Genomic DNA, 18,408 nt, shown 5'->3' on the forward strand with positions numbered 1-18,408 from the left:
GTTATATTTTAAATGATTTGTCTCAATATATGATATATCTTAATATTGAAAGCATTTGTTTTTTATAACTGATTGTTTTTCATACTTTTTAGCTCACCTGAGCTGAAAGCTCAAGTGAGCTTTTCTGATCACCCGGTGTCCGTCGTCCGTCCGTCCGTGTGTCCGTCTGTAAACTTTTCACATTTTCAACTTCTTCTCAAGAACCACTGGGCCAATTTTAACCAAACTTGGAACAAAGCATCCTTGGGTGAAGGGGAATTTAAATTGTTAAAATCAAGGGCCAAGACCCCTTCCAAGGGGAGATAATCAAGAAAATACGAAAATAGGGTGGGGTCATTAAAAATCTTCTCTCGAATCACAGAGGCAGAAAAGGTGGAATTTATGTGGAAGCATCCATGGGTAGTGTAGATATTAAACTGTTAAAATCATGACCCCCGGGGGTAGGGCGGGGCCACAATAGGGAATCCAAGTTTTACATAGAAATAAATAGAACAAATCTTTAAAAATCTTCTTTTCAAGAACCACTGGGCCTGGAAATCTGAAACTTATATGGAAGCATCCTTGGGTAGTGCAGATATTAAATTGTTAATATCCTGACCCGCCAGGGGTAGGGCGGGGCCACAATAGGGAATCCAAGTTTTACATAGAAATATATAGAACAAATCTTTAAAAATCTTCTTCTCAAGAACCACTGGGCCAGGAAAGCTGAAACTTATGTGGGAGCATCCTTGGGTAGTGTAGATATTAAATTGTTAAAATCATGACCCCCGGGGGTAGGGCGGGGCCACAATAGGGAATCCAAGTTTTACATAGAAATATATAGAACAAATCTTTAAAAATCTTCTTCTCAAGAACCACTGGGCCAGGAGAGCTGAAACATATGTGGGAGCATCCTTAAATAGTGTAAATATTAAATTGTTAAAATCATGACCCCCGGGGGTAGGGCGGGGCCACAATAGGGAATCCAAGTTTTACATAGAAATATATAGAACAAATCTTTAAAAATCTTCTTCTCAAGAACCACTGGGCCAGGAGAGCTGAAACATATGTGGGAGCATCCTTTGGTAGTGTAAATATTAAATTGTTAAAATCATGACCCCCGGGGGTAGGGCGGGGCCACAATAGGGAATCCAAGTTTTACATAGAAATATATAGAACAAAACTTTAAGAATCTTCTTCTCCAGAACCACTGGGCCAGGAGAGCTGTATGTGGGAGCATCCTTTGGTAGTGTAAATATTAAATTGTTAAAATCATGACCCCCTGGCGTAGGGCGGGGCCACAATGGGGAATCCAAGTTTTATATAGAAATATATAGAAAAATCTTTAAAAATCTTCTTCTCAAGAACCACTGGGCCAGGAGTGCTGAAACATATGTGGGAGCATCCTTTGGTAGTGTAAATATTAAATTGTTAAAATCATGACCCCCGGGGGTAGGGCGGGGCCACAATAGGGAATCCAAGTTTTACATAGAAATATATAGAACACATCTTTAAAAATCTTCTCCTCAAGAACCACTGGGCCAGGAAAGCTGAAATTTATGAGGAAGCATCCTGGGGTAGTGTAAATATTAAACTGTAAAAATTATGACCCCCGAGGGTAGGGCGGGGCCACAATAGGGAATCCAAGTTTTACATAGAAATATATAGAACAAATTTAAAATCTTCTTTTCAAGAACCACTGGGCCAGGAAAGCTGAAACTTATGTGGAAGCATCCTTAAATAGTGTAAATATTAAATTGTAAAGATCATGACCCCCTGGGGTAGGGCGGGGCCACAACAGGGAATCCAAGTTTTACATAGAAATATATAGAACAAATCTTTAAAAATCTTCTTCTCAAGAACCACTGGGCCAGGAAAGCTGAAACTTATGTGGGAGCATCCTTTGGTAGTGTAAATATTAAATTGTTAAAATCATGACCCTCGGGCGTAGGGCGGGGCCACAATGGGGAATCCAAGTTTTACATAGATAATATCAAAAGTCCTGAGAACTGTGTAATAAAAAATTAACCGTTTCACGGAAATTATTGAGTTTGATATCATTGTAAAGATCAGAAAAATATACAAATATTGTGCCGTAACCTTGTTATTTTTATGACGTAATATCTGCGAAAATGACGTCATAGTATAGAATGTTTAGCATACTGAAAAGTCGCGTTTTTATCCACATGAGACAATGTTTAAAGTGCTGCCGAAGGCTTATTTGAAAAAATATTTCAAACAATTTTTTTTTGCAAAGAAGTAGAGTAGGGCTATGGTACCGTTTATCAAAAATTCCATATTTCATTGCATGGTTTGTTTACTAGCACGGTTTATGCCCGGTTATGCTAGATCATCGACATTCATTTAAGATTTTAAGTTACAGGATACGAATGAATTTTCGCTCGTTTATAAAGCTCTCCACTGTATGAAATAAAACCTATTCTGTATAAAACTGAAGTATATTAATGCAGTTTTCAACAAATATATTTTGAGTAACAGCACTCTTACCATTTACAAATAAAATGTACAAAAGTCTTTCCCCTGACCTGTTTCTGTGCGTATTTTTTCTAGTTAATTCAAATTCGGCGCCCAAGAACTCACCACTGCTTTTGATTTTTGACTCCAAAAAAGGTTTATAAGTTACACAGACATGTAAAATCTTATATTATTTCCATGAATTTAAAATGAAATATGTGGGGTACGGTGGGGTTACAATGCGAATCGCAAAGTTTTGGATTTTACGAGAAATATATGGGGCACACTAAACTTAAATCTTTGAACCAATCCCTCAAATCTCGTTAAAAACCACGAATTGATGCCATCAAATTTTGTAACACGATCGTCTATTTTTCTTTGATTGTCAACTTTGCCTTTTTCTCACAGTAAGGTCTGTTTTACGCAATATTTCGAGCGAGATTCGATAAAAACATGCAATGTTTGACAATCGCTTAAACCATTTCAGAACAAAAGATCTGCAAAATAGAACACCAAATAATAGATTGTAGTCTATGTAAACATTTTTAATGATTGCGTATAGTTTGCGCCCGAGTAATGAAAAGTTGTTTTCAAAATCATTTGCTCAAATTGTGTCTTTTGTTACGTCATTTTTATGGCCAAAAAAAGAATTATGAATATTGCAATAACGTCATAAAAATTATAAAGTGACGTCACAATATGTGTTTATTTTTCTGACCTTTCCAATGATATGAAACTCAATAATTTCCGTGAAACGGTTAAATTTTTATTTAATAGTTCTCAGAACTTTTGAAATGCCCCTCGTATATACAGAACAAATCTTTTAAAAAGATCTGCATCACCCAAGTTACTCAGGTGAGCGATGTGGCCCATGGGCCTCTTGTTTATATGTTATTATAGGTAGCAAAGATGTCTAATAAGAAAGCGTACACAATTTCCATTGAATTTTTATGGCTACAATTTCAGAAGTTCTTTTTCCAAAATATATTAAATTAGTTAATTTTTTGTGTTACCTCAGCCCTATTCCATGTTCCCTGATGATATATAGTTAATCTTTCTAGGGTTTTTCAAATTGAATAGCCTTCTACAAGTAATAAATCTTCATAACCCTCTTAGACGCTTTTAGAGGGACCCTTTAGATACCCCTTGGTCACGTGACTAGTATATGTTGGTTTTGCAAATAAATTATAAAATATGACAGAGAAAACATTACTGGACATAACTGAAGGAATTATTTTGAAATTCATCATGGGCCAAAAAATAGCCTTATGGAAACCGTACCTTTGTTACAATGAAGGCTACACTGTCCTCTAATGGGACATGAATACAAATTAATAAAGTAACATTTAAATGCATTTTATAATGTCAAGCAAACTTAAGAGTAATTAGCAAACCCTTCTAGTTGATGCAATCAAAGTCAGTGAATGCATCCGCAAAAGAACGTAGCAATATATCGATTTTTGAATATAGATGTCAAAATGTTTTTTACCATCTCCTTTTCTGTTAATTACCCATCAGTACTGAATAAATATGGATGGCACCTTTTTGGATTTTTTAGCTCACCTCAACGAAGTCGAGATGAGCTTATGCTATACCCCCGGCGTCGGCGTTAGCGTCGGCGTCCCAGGTTAAAGTTTTAGGAGCAAGTCCATTCCCAAGTAACTATAAGTCCTACCTGAACCAAACTTGCATGGATGATGCATCTAGGGTTGAACACTACCAGACTTGCTTCGGATGCTGGATTTGACCTACATTTTCTAGATGAGTAACCAGGATAAAGTTTTTGGAGCAGGTCAATTCCCAAGGAACTATAAGCTCTACCTGGTCTAAACTTGCATGGATGATGCATCTAGGAAAAGACACTACATTTTCCAGATGAGTGACCAGGCTAAATTTTTGGAGCAGGTCCATTCCACAGAAACTATAAGCCCTATTTGGACCAAACTTGCATAGAGGATGCATCTAAGGATGTACACTACCAGACTTGCTTTGGATGCTGGATCTGACCTACATTTTCATTCCCAAGTAACTATAAGCCCTACCTGAACCAAACTTGCATGGATGATGTATCTAGGGATGTACACTACCAGGCTAGCTTTGGATGCTGGATCTGACCTACATTTTCATTCCCAAGTAACTATAAGCCTATTTGGACCAAACTTGCATGGATGATGCATCTAAGGATGGACACTACCAGACTTGCTTCGGATGCTGGATCTGATCTATATTTTCATTCCCAAGTAACTATAAGCCCTACCTGAACCAAAATTGCATTGATGATGTTTCTAGGGATGGACACTACCAGACTAGCTTCAGATGCTGGATCTGACCTACATTTTCATTCCCAAGTAACTATAAGTCCTACCTGAACCAAACTTGCATGGATGATGCATCTAAGGATGGACACTATCAGACTTGCTTTGGATGCTGGATCTGACCTATATTTTCCAAACAAGAGACCAGGTTAAAGTTTTGGGAACAGATCAATCCAAATGAACTTGAAGTCCTTGATATCTGCAGTATTAACAAAGTCATGAATATTTGTTAACACTATACATGTTTTTCACTATACACGCGTAGAAATGTGTATATGCCATGTAAGGGGTTAAACACAACTTGCAAGAATATTGTTGTTGGGATGATACTAAATATTAAGAAAATATGATGTGAGATTCCCATTACTTAAACTGATAACAATCGTCGAGGTGAGCTTCGTAATCTTTGATTACTTATGTTTTAAAATTGAAATACCGACATTAATTATAGATTAATAGAAAAAAATAATGTAATACTAGAAAACAGTAAATCTATTTTGTGTTTTCAATTTACAACGTAAAAACGTGTCATTTTATAAAACTGTCACTGTATTAACGAGATCCTACTGTATTATTTATAGAAGGCTTTTGACATTGAAACTCAAACATCCAACCTCAATACTTCCTATTTAACAAATCCTATTAAGTACTCTTTTCTTTATTTGTTTCATTTCATAATACACCGATTTTTTCAACTTAATGCTTGACACCATATGTTTAAGTCACCATGTAGTTACGGAAGCGACACATTACTTTTTTAGCTCACCTCAACTTTGTCCGTTGTCTGTCGTCGTTGTCGTCGTCGTTGCTGGCCTTATCGTAAACTTTTCACATTTTCATCTTCTTCTCAAGAACCAATGGGCAAATTTCAACCAAACTTGCCACAAACTATCAATATCCTTTGGTAACAGTGATTCAAGTTTGTTCAAATGAAGGGCCACACCCTCTTCCAAGGGGAGATAATTATGGATTAGTAAAACATTCATGGCATTTTTTCAAAAATCTTATTGTCAAGAACCACTGGGCCAGGAAATATGAAACTTATGTGGAATCATCCTCAGGTATTGTAAATTCAAGTTTGTTCAAATCATGACCCCGGGGGTAAGGGTGGGGCCGCATTGGAATATTAACGTTTTCTATAGGAATATATAGGAAAAATCTTTAAAATTCTTCTCAAGAACAACAAAGTCATGATTGGTCATATTTTTATGGAAGCATCCTAAGGTGGTGTAGATTCAAGTTTATTCAAATTATGACCCCCAGGGGTAGGGTTGGTCCACAATGGATTATTGAAGTTTATCATTGGAAAATATAAGTAAAATCTTCAAAAATCTTCTCAAGAATAGGAAAACCATGTTTGTTCATATCCTTATATAGGAAAGATTCAAGTTTGTTCAAATCATAACCCCTCTCCCTTACCCATTCTGCCTTTAAAGGGTAGGTTGGGACCACTTACGCATTGAAGCTTTTGAATACTAAACTGGTTTTTAGTTCACCTGAGCCAAAGGCTGAAGTGAGCTTTTCTGAATCAAAATTTGTCCGTTGTCTGTTGTCGTTGTAAACTTTTCACATTTTCATCTTCATCTCAAGAACTACTGGGCCAATTTCAACCAAACTTGGCACCTTGAGTATCCTTGAGTGAACGGAATTCAAATCTATTCAAATGAAGGGGCAAGCCCTCTTCCAAGGGGAGATAATGATGAATTAATGAAAAATTAATGGCATCTTTTAAAAATCTTCTTCTCCAGAACCACTGGGCCAGGAAAGATAAACTCATTTGGAAGCATCCTCAGGTAGTGTAGATTCAAGTTTGTTCAAATCATGACCCCTGGGGTAGGGTGGGACCACAATGACGGATCAAAGTTTTACGTAAGAATATATAGGAAAAAAATTGAAATTCTTGTTCTCCAGAACCACTGGGTCAGGAAAGATGAAACTCATGTGGAAGCATCCTCTGGTAGTGTAGATTCAAGTCTGTTCAAATCATGATCCATGGGGGTAAGGCGGGGCCACTATGGCCGATCAAAGTTTTACACAGGAATATAAAGGAAAAATCTTTTAAAATCTTGTTCTTCAGAACCATTGGGCCAGGAAAGATAAAACTCATGTGGAAGCATCCTCAGGTAGTGTAGATTTAAGTTTGTTCCAATTATGACCCATGGGGGTAGGGCGGGGGCACAATGGCTAATCAAAGTTTTACATAGGAATATATAGGAAAAATCTTTAAAAGTCTTCTTCTCTAGAACCACTGAGCCAGGAAAGATGAAACTCATGTGGAATCATCCTCACGTAGTGTAGATACAAGTTTGTTCAAATCATGACCCCCAGGGGTAGGGCGGAACCACAGGGCTGATCAAAATTTAACATAGGAATATATAGGAAAAATCTACTCCAGAACCACTGGGCCAGGAAAGATGAAACTCATCTGGAATCATCCTCAGGTAGTGTAGATTTTAGTTTGTTCAAATGGTAACCCCCAAGGATTGATGGGGCCCCAAAGGTCGATCAAAGTTTTACATAGAAAAATAAAGGAAAAATCGCAAGAACAGAAAAGCTATGTTTAGTCATAATGACATCTAAGCATCCTTAGCTCATGTATAGAAGATTTAAATTTGTTCAAATCATGGCCCTTTGGAGTAGGGAGGGTACCCCCCCCCCCCTCCCCCCCGTAAACTTTTCAGGTCTGATCTGACCTGTGCTTTTTCTTAACCGATGTGCTCAGCTCAGGGATGTGGCCCCCGGGCCTCTTGTTTTTTTTTCCTAGCTACAATACTCAGATAAGCAATGTGGCCCCTGGGCCTCTTGTAATTGCTTGCTACAATATTTTCTTTATACTTGTTTTTGATTGATTGATTGTATATTGTTTAACGTCCCTCTCGAGAATTTTCCACTCATATGGAGACGTCACCGTATGCAGGTGAAGGGCTTCAAATTTAGACCTATACTCAGAACTAAGGCCCACTGCGCAGTGAGAGTTCTTTAGGAAACGGGACCTACGTTTTAAGGTCATATCCGAAAGACCCGTAACTTTCACTTCTGATGCCGAGCACTTGGTGAAGGAACAGTCGCTACCTATTTTTAAGTCTTAGGTTTGACGCGTCGCCGGTAACGAGAATTGAACCCGGGCCTCTCGATCACGAAGCGAGTGCTCTACTTTTAGGTTACCGTGAACAGTATACTTGTTCTTGAATATTAAAAGTCCTTTTTGTTTACGAAGTTTTCCTTACTCTAAAAGTCCATGGTATAATTTTTATATTGAATTATGCGTGTTCAGTGGATTATTTTTACCCTCCCTAATATTGTTCTTAAAATTTGCTTCTGTGTTGAATTATGCTTCCGTTCCTTTAGGTTGGAACAGTTCTGGCAATTGTGTTTGAATACTACACAGTTACTTAAACTGTACAAAGCATTGATATTGTTGATAGCAATAATTAATATTCGATATCAAATCATTTTTTACCAGGAGAAAGAAAAGTTTTTTCGTGAGATATGGACGAGCTTGGAAACAAAGGATGCGTCTCTGCAAAGGCATTTTGACAGGAAAAGGATGTTTGCTGTTGGATTCCACGAGAATGAATGCATTGAAAAAATCAAGCTGTCAGTTGTTGATGTTGTCAAAAACCTTGATCACTGGGGTGAGAAACTTCCATACTCATGGGCGATGTTTGAAAAATTCTTCCAGGAAAAGAAAAACCTTAAAATAATCAACAAAGAGACACTTTTGGCTTTCAATGAAGCATTGCCACAGGAAATGAGGTTGGAAACAGTCGAACATATTCACACCATGCTGCAGTTTTTCCATGACATCAGAGAAATTTTACACTTTAACCAAGAATCTCTCAGAGGAATAATAATTCTTGATGTTCAGTGGTTTGCAGATGCGTTCAAAAATGTAATCACAGATAAAAACCATGCAGCAGAAGATTTATTTAAGCTTGCCTCACAATGGAACAAATTTAATGAAACTGGAGAACTGAGTGACACACTGCTGTCTGCGATATGGGAAATGAACAACAATGGGTACCTTGAACACAAAGAAGATATCATGCGCTACATGGAGAAGCTAGGACTCCTGGCTAAAACGAATGAAAACAAATGGTATGTTCCCTGTATGAACAAGAGACCATTTCCTGCAGATTGCTTTTCATTATACCCTGCCTCATCCATCCTCTGCTACACGTTTGATGTTCTTCCTGCTGGAATTTTCCATCGTCTTGTAGCAACTTGCATGCAGATTCCTTGGGAGATTTTTAATGATGGAGATAGAGGATGCATATACCAGACTGCGGCCGTTTTCATGTTTCATGACCTGTGCCATAACATTCTGATCGGAATGACCCAAACAGAGATTCAGCTGCAGGTGTTTGTTACAGACAGAGAGGAAGAAGTTGATGTCTTAACGTGTCACCAGATCAGAGAAAGAATTGAAAGTATACTGAGCAATCTTGCCAACACGTTTCAGAAAAACTCTGGATTCGATGTTGCTTTCAAATGCAAACCTGTTGGATTCTGTGACAACAAAGAAAGCGCTGTCATAAAGGAATCTATGTTTACAAGAGCGAGTTTTCAATGTCCATCCTGTCCAGCGAATAAAAAGCATCCAATAAACACAAAAGATATCACAAAATATTGGAAAAAGGTTCTGTAGAATATAATTTTGGCTTTATTAAACTCTATACTTTGATTAAACAATAATATAATAAATTAGTTAAATGATGACCTTGTGAAATTTGAGAAGAAAAAATATTCTAAAATTTACTGTTTCTGATTAAAGCTTTTATAACAATGAAATAAAAGAAAATATTTTTGATGATTCCATGAAGAATTCTGAATGTATGAAACTATTTAAAAAATGAAGTAAAGTTCTTGATTATAATTGTTAAATTCTTATATTAAAGGAGGTGGAAATTTACGTTATATAAATTTAAATTCAATCTATAGTGATTCTTTATTCTGTCTCATTTTAAACAGGAGCTTCAAAAGAGGTCTCATCTTAAGGAGGAAAACGTCTCAGGTGTGTATCTTTTTATTCAGTCAATTTTAACTTATTCCGTAGAGATCAGTATACAGAATTTAAAGAGTCTTCGGCATGTGCACTCTCTTTCTTTTGAGATTGGTAGAAAATGCATGATGAAAAAATCATCAATTATTTTATTTGGACAGTTGAAATTATGTTTGAGGAAAGGTAGATAATTTTAACACACCCCTCCTTCCTTTGAAGAAAGAAGGGCATATTGCTTTCCTGCTGTTTATCGGTAGGTTGGGCGGTCCGTTGTCCACCAAATTTCTGTTCATTTGCTTCGTAGAAGTTGCGAATATTGAAATTAAATTTGGTATACATATTCATCATAAGAATATCTGGATAAAGATCTATTTTGGGTATGACAAATTAATTTTGGACAAATTATCCCCCTGGGATTAGAAAAAATCCAATTATTGGGTGCATGAGGGGAGCATGCCTGTTTCGTAAATATTTCTTGTCTGATGATCTAATTTTTGAACGACTAAAGGATGACGTTTACTCGGGTTTCAGAAGACAGAAAGGGAATTTTATAAAGTATATTATGTTAAATTAAAAATTGTTCTAAATGAATAAAATTGCCAAGTTTTTACTTAATATCAATTTACGAATTTCTTATTTTATCATTTAAAGAAAATATACAGGAACAAAAGGTAATATGCTAATGCAGAGGAAATTCGAACTTAATTTTTATGCCCCGCCATGAATATGGCCGGGGCATATAGTGTTTGTCATGTCCGTCTTCCGTCCTTCCGTCCTTCCGTCCTTCCGTCCTTCTGTCCTTCTGTCCTTCCGTCCTTCTGTCCTTCCGTCCTACCTGAACCAAACTTTCATGGATGATGCATCTAGGGATGAACACTACCAGACTTGCTTCGGATGCTGGATCTGACCTATATTTTCATTCCCAAGTAACTATAAGCCCTACCTGAACCAAACTTTCATGGATGATGCATCTAGGGATGGACACTATCAGACTTGCTTCGGATGCTGGATCTGACCTTTATTTTTATTCCCAAATAACTATAAGCCCTACCTGAACCAAACTTGCATGGATGATGCATCTAGGGATGGACACTACCAGACTTGCTTCGGATGCTGGATCTGACCTATATTTTCATTCCCAAGTAAATATAAGCCCTACCTGAACCAAACTTGCATGGATGATGCATCTAGGGATGAACACTACCAGACTTGCTTCAGTTGCTGGATCTGACCTATATTTTCATTCCCAAGTAACTACAAGCCTTACCTGAACCAAATCTGCGTGGATGATGCATCTAAGGATGGACACTACCAGACGTGCTTCGGATGCTGGATCTGACCTTCATTTTTATTCCCAGATAACTATAAGCCCTACCTGAACCAAACTTGCATGGATGATGCATCTAGGGATGGACACTACCAGACTTGCTTCGGATGCTGGATCTGACCTATATTTTTATTCCCAAGTAACTATAAGCCCTACCTGAACCAAACTTGCATGGATGATGCATCTAGGGATGGACACTACCAGACTTGCTTCTGATGCTGGATCTGACCTATATTTTCATTCCCAAGTAACAATAAGCCCTACCTGAACCAAACTTTCATGGATGATGCATCTAGGGATGGACACTACCAGACTTGCTTCGGATGCTGGATCTGACCTATATTTTTATTCCCAAGTAACAATAAGCCCTACCTGAACCAAACTTTCATGGATGATGCATCTAGGGATGGACACTACCAGACTTGCTTCGGATGCTGGATCTGACCTATATTTTTATTCCCAAGTAACTATAAGCCCTACCTGAACCAAACTTGCATGGATGATGCATCTAGGGATGGACACTACCAGACTTGCTTCGGATGCTGGATCTGACCTATATTTTTATTCCCAAGTAACTATAAGCCCTACCTGAACCAAACTTGCATGGATGATGCATCTAGGGATGGACACTACCAGACTTGCTTCGGATGCTGGATCTGACCTATATTTTCATTACCAAGTAACAATAAGCCCTACCTGAACCAAACTTGCATGGATGATGCATCTAGGGATGGACACTACCAGACTTGCTTCGGATGCTGGATCTGACCTATATTTTTATTCCCAAGTAACTATAAGCCCTACCTGAACCAAACTTGCATGGATGATGCATCTAGGGATGGACACTACCAGACTTGCTTCGGATGCTGGATCTGACCTATATTTTCATTCCCAAGTAACTATAAGCCCTACCTGAACAAAACTTACATGGATGATGCATCTAGGGATGGACACTACCAGACTTGCTTCGGATGCTGGATCTGACCTATATTTTCATTCCCAATTAACTATAAGCCCTACCTGAACCAAACTTTCATGGATGATGCATCTAGGGATGGACACTACCAGACTTGTTTCGGATGCTGGATCTGACCTATATTTTCCAAACAAGCAATTCAGCTGCATCACTATTCTGGATATTCTGATCAAATTTTATATACATACAAATTTTCATGTTGCTTTACTAATATATCCTCGGCGGGGCATTCATGTCCTATGGACATATTTCTAGTTAAATTTTCATTTTTCTCAAAAAATAGTTTCTCGTAATATTAAATACAATGTAAAGGCAACATGTATTTTTAAAACATCATTATGCACATAGTATGTGTGTTTGAGCTCATGAATTATTTTAAATAATTGAATGCTATGAATAAAGAAATTAAAAAAAAAATTACTACAAACCCTTCCAGAAAACATGTCTCGATTATTTGATCATTGAACTTATTACATCATTGAAATAAATAGGAATAATTTTCGTCTCAAGAATCACTATGCAAGAAAAGCTCAAACTTATTTGGAAGAATATGGATATTGTTGATTCTAAATTGTTTCCATCATGTCCCTCTAAGATAGGGCGGTGCCACAATGTGTTATCTAAGTTTCACCCCGGAACATATAGAAAAAGTCTTCTTCTCAAGCATCACTAAATCAGAAAAGCTTATATGGAGGCTTCCTGGGGGTAATGTAGATTCTAAATTGTATAAATTGTGATCCATTGTAGTTGTATGGGACGACAATAGGTAGTACAAGACGTCAAATTGGTAAAGAGCCACAGGACCAAATTGTTATCCTGGCGAGCGCTGTTGCTCATCAGCCTCTTGTTTGGAAATAACATACAAACCAGTCCAGTTTCATTACAGAACTTGAATTGGAAGTGATTTATGCTGCTGTCTAAAATTATTTTCATCATTGTTTTATCATATGATTTTATTAATTTATTAAAGGTATCAGTATAGTTGATAAAACATGTACACGTAGCATGCATGCAAACTTGTTGATGAACTACAGGAGACAAAATGTCTATAGAATAATTGTAGAAGTGGTGACAGATGAAAGCAACGTGTTAACATATAACGTGAAATACTTCACCTTTGCTTCTTTCTATAACGATTCCAGTTGAACTCGTACCATGGACATTCTTAGCTCAGAAATTGTTGAGTAAAGGGGTTGTAACCACGTTATATCAAAGAATAAAGCAAAACTTAATGATAATGACTGTTTAAAAGTTTAATTTCCATTTTTATGTTTCAGCCTTAGAACTGATTTTAAATGTGGTTTCAAAGAAAATGCGTGACACAACATGCTTTCTATTGGCGAGGCATTTTGATGTCGAGGAAGACACTTCCACAAGAAATTTTGAAGAGCAAGTATTTAGAATTCTATACAAGTGGTTATGTAAAAATCCCAACATCGACCACTTGAATGAGTTGGAGAGAATTCTAAAAGAGGCTGACCAAGGGAGAGCTGCAGAATATGTTAGGGCATTCAATATGGCGGATTTTCAATGCAAAGATGTTCCGAGTCCGAGTCTGTCGGTGTCTGAGAAAGAATTCCATATACTGTCTCAATATCTTCCGAAAAATTACACTCACTTTGTGCGACTTTTGGGCCTTCAGCAGAGAAGTATAGAAAAGATTGAGGAAAACTTTCAGAAAATAGAGAAGAGGGTATATGAAGCTCTCTTACAAACAAGAGAGGAATGTCCGGCTCTATGCCGCCAGGACTTGTGTAGAGCATTGACATTTCTAGAGCGAAATGATGTCATTGAGGCTCTGAAAGCTTTCTGGAAATTGTAACAGGAAATCTTGAAATAACGATTCTACAGTCTTAAAAGACCAAAAAAAAATTAATGTAAAAAATTTTTAAAGATAATTTTATACAGTCATCTTTATTATTTCTAATTTTGTACATTATGCATATATCATTTTTTAGAGCAGCTGAATTTATTCAGGTGACCTCTTTATATGTGCTTTTTTTCCGTCGGCGTGCTTCGTTAGATGTGAGTTAACATTTAAACAATTTCAGCTTCTCTGAAACTGCGAAACCAATTTCAACCTATTTTGACAAATTACATTGGTGGAGAAAGTGTTGTGATTTTTAGCTCTACTGGTCAGAGATAAGAAGAGCGTATGCGATGGTAATGCGTCCGTCGTCCGTCTGTCTGTCTGTCTGTCTGTCTGTCCGTCTGTCTGTCTGTAAACAATTTTTCAAAATGCTACTCCTCCTACAGTTTTGCTCTGATTTCAATATAACTTGGCACACAAGTAGACTACACTAAGATACATAATTCTGTGTATCGGTTTTTGATTTCGATAAACGGTGTTGCCGTGGTTACTAAAAATAGAAATTTCTGTGAAATTCTTTCAAAATGCTACTCCTCCTACAGTTTTGGTCTGATTTCAATATAACTTGGCACACAAGTAGACTACACTAAGGTACATAATTCTGTGTATCGGTTTTAGATTTCGATGAACGGTGTTGCCGTGGTTACTAAAAATAGAAATTTCTGTGAAATTCTTTCAAAATGCTACTCCTCCTACAGTTTTGGTCTGATTTCAATATAACTTGGCACACAAGTAGACTACACTAAGATACATAATTCTGTGTATCGGTTTTAGATTTCGATGAACGGTGTTGCCGTGGTTACTAAAAATAGAAATTTCTGTGAAATTCTTTCAAAATGCTACTCCTCCTACAGTTTTGGTCTGATTTAAATATAACTTGGCAAACAAGTAGACTACACTAAGATACATAATTCTGTGTATCGGTTATTGATTTCGATGAATTGTGTTGCCGTGGTTACTAAAAATAGAAATTTCTGTGAAATTCTTTCAAAATGCTACTCCTCCTACAGTTTTGGTCTGATTTCAATATAACTTGGCACACAAGTAGACTACACTGAGATACATAATTCTGTGTATCATTTTTTTATTTCAATGAACGGTGTTGCCGTGGTTACTAAAAATAGAAATTTCTGTGAAATTCTTTCAAAATGCTACTCCTCCTACAGTTTTGGTCTGATTTCAATATAACTTGGCACACAGGTAGGCTACACTAAGATACATAATTCTGTGTATCGGTTTTTGATTTCGATGAACGGTGTTGCCGTGGTTACTAAAAATAGAAATTTCTGTTAAATACTCTCAAAATGCTACTCCTCCTACAGTTTTAGTCTGGTTATAATATAATGTGGCATGCAGGTAGACTACACTAAGAACATGAAAAGACTTAATCAAGGATCATTATTCTATTTATTGCTGTTGAAAAGTTTCAATTTCCAACTGCGTAAGTTCTTTTCTTTTCCTTTGCTATAAGTACAAACCAGTAGAGCTTCAGTCTCGACAGAGACTTCTGGTTTTAAATTTATTGCCCATGCTCCCCTGGGGCCTGAGGGATGGGGCTTAAACCATAAAAATTAATGAATTAAAAAATCTCCTTCACTCATGGATATCAAACAGCCAAACTGTTGGCATGATTTTAGTAAACATTACCCCCTCTATCAAAATTGTGAAATAAATAGCACCAGGGTCAGGGTGGGGCCAAATCCACTAAAATTATTGCAATCTTCAAAAATCTTCTTCTTTACTCCTGGACATCAAGCAGGCAAACTGTTAGCATGAATGTAATGAGCATTGAGTCCTCTACCAAAATTATGAAATTCATGGCCCCAGGGTCAGGCGTTCTAGTGCTAGGGCGGGGCTATATAGATTATATAGTGAAAATGCATTATTTCTTTGGAAATCTTCTTCTCTGCTCCTGGGTATTAAATAAACTATCTAAGTACATAGTTATGATGAGCAAGAGTGCCTCTTCCAGATTTGCGAATTTTATGGCCCCAGGGTCAGGGACTCTGGTGTTAGGGCGGGGCTCTATAGATTATATAGTGATATTGCAATTATTCTTTGAAAATCTTCTTCTCTGCTTTTGGGTGTTAAATATACTAACTAAGTACATAGTTATGATGAGCAAGAGTGCCTCTTCCAGTTTGTGGTGAATTTTATAGCCCCATGGTCAGGGGTTCTGGTGTTAGGGCGGGGCTCTATAGATTATATAGTGAAATTGCATTTATTCTTTGAAAATCTTCTTCTCTGCTTCTGGGTATTAAATAAAGTAGCTTAGTACATAGTTATGATGAGCAAGAGTGCCTCTTTCAAATTTGTGAATTTTATGGCCCCAGGGTCAGGGGTTCTGGTGTTAGGGCGGGGCTCTATAGATTATAAAGTGAAACTGCATTATTTTATTCTTTGAAAATCTTCTTCTCTGCTTCTGGGTATTAAATAAACTAACTAAGTACATAGTTATGATGAGCAAGAGTGCCTCTTTCAAATTTGTGAATTTTATGGCCCCAGGGTCAGGGGTTCTGGTGTTAGGGCGGGGCTCTATAGATTATATAGTGAAATTGCATTTATTCTTTGAAAATCTTCTTCTCTGCTTCTGGGTATTAAATAAACTAACTTAGTACATAGTTATGATGAGCAAGAGTGCCTCTTCCAGATTTGTGAATTTTATGGCCCCAGGGTCAGGGGTTCTGGTGTTAGGACAGGGCTCTATTGATTATATAGTGAAAATGCAATTATTCTTTGAAAATCTTTTCCTCTGCTTCTGAGTATTAAATATACTAACTAAGCACATAGTTATGATGAGCAAGAGTGCCTCTTCCAGATTTATGAATTTAATGGCCCCAGGGTTAAGGGTTCTGGTGTTATGGGGGGATGGTTGGGGGCTCTATTGATGATATAGTGAAAATGCATTTATTCTTTGAAAATCTTCTTCTCTGCTTTTGGGTATTAAAAAACTAACTAAGCACATAGTTATGATGAGCAAGAGTGCCTCCTATAAAATTGTGAATTTTATGCCCCCTGGGTCAGAGGAGGAGGGGGGGCTACATAGTCTGAAAATAATTTAATGCTTTTAAACCTGCTCTTTGGTATTATTACATACATTAGCCCTGCAGGGCTGATACGGCTATTGTGACGTCAATATCACACCCTTAGTAAATTAAACCACAATAACAGTACTTGTGATCATACACAATTTTTGGTCGGTTCATATTCTCTTTATTTTAACTTTTTGAAAATAAAAGTTAATCTTAATTTACAAATACATGTAATAGATTATTTTCAAATTACGGATTGTGGACACTTGAAATAGCAATACAGAAACAAACCGAAACTGTTTGAGACAATAGACTGTGTACATTTTAAGAAGTCATGATTATTTAATTATTTTCTTCTCAACTTAACGTGTTCTGTATTTTATTACTAAGTATGTAATAAATATAATAAAACATACCCTTTTCCACATCACATCCTGTATCAGCCCTCGACCAATATCAGCCCTCGGGCCTTCAGCCCTCTGGCTGATATTGGTGGCTCGGGCTGATACAGGATGTGATATGGAAAAGGGTATGTATTATTCTCTATTTAATCAATCATTCTGTTTTAAAATTTGCAAAATTTTGAAATAGGTGGCCCCTGTGTCAGTGGTTCCTTTAGGGTGAGGTGCACAACTGAGTATAAAGTGGAAGCGGATTTTCTCTTTGTTACTCTGATCTACCTCTGGGTATTAAGTAAATAGAGTAAGCATGTTAAGTAAATAATTATGATAAGCAATGGTTCCTCTTTTAAAATCGTGAATTGTGAATTTCATGGCCTCTGATTTAATCCAAATTCAAGTGTTTGAAAGTTGTTACAAATACTCAGGTGACCTATAAGGCCCGTTGACATCTTGTTTTTTTTTTTTTTTGTGGTTTAGCCTCCCTCTCTAGAATTTGGACTCAATGGTTTCATTTCCAATATTGTTAAATGTTTTGCCCTAGGGTCAGAATTTTCTGTGGTTATGATGAGCAATGATGCTACTTTCAAAAGTGTGGATTTCATGGCCTCTAGTTTAAAAACGAACCATATTTAATTGTTGGAAAGCTGTTACATGATACTAAGGTATCCTACATGTATAAGGCCTGTTGCCCGTTGTTTCTCGAGATATAAACATGTATTGTGAACATATTTTATAAAAAAAAAAACATATACTAATACTTATTGTGTTATAACCAAAAAATGCAAGCATTTATCTTTGTCAAGAGTTGTATACACAATGAATAGCAACCTTAAAAGTAATCTTTTGATGATAAATCAAGAATACTGCAATTTCATGCCGTCTAATGTTTTTGTTTTGTTTTAAAGCCATATATGGCGTAACTGATCAAAAAAATATATTTTTGAAAAATACAAAATTAATTAAAGAAATATAATTAATACTTTTAAATTAAAGCTTTTCATACTATTAGGAACACGGAGAACACCTCGTTT

At 36.7% G+C, this 18,408-nt stretch overlaps 1 protein-coding gene across 1 annotated transcript in view; it reads left to right on the forward strand.

Moving 5' to 3' along the window:
* LOC134236640 (uncharacterized) overlaps window positions 1-14,005 on the forward strand; it is a 48,670-nt gene extending 34,665 nt beyond the window's left edge. Inside the window, exons 8-10 of the mRNA XM_062718814.1 lie at window positions 8,233-9,408; window positions 9,741-9,783; window positions 13,352-14,005. Of these exons, the coding sequence (XP_062574798.1) occupies window positions 8,233-9,408; window positions 9,741-9,783; window positions 13,352-13,896 (1,764 nt within the window). The 3' untranslated portion in view covers window positions 13,897-14,005. The remainder of the gene's footprint in view (window positions 1-8,232; window positions 9,409-9,740; window positions 9,784-13,351) is intronic.
* Window positions 14,006-18,408: the final 4,403 nt, after the last annotated feature.

This window comes from Saccostrea cucullata, unplaced genomic scaffold, assembly GCF_032062105.1.
Source record: "Saccostrea cucullata isolate Sc308-1 unplaced genomic scaffold, CSIRO_AGI_Scuc_v1 ctg3512, whole genome shotgun sequence".
NCBI lineage: Eukaryota > Metazoa > Mollusca > Bivalvia > Ostreida > Ostreidae > Saccostrea > Saccostrea cuccullata.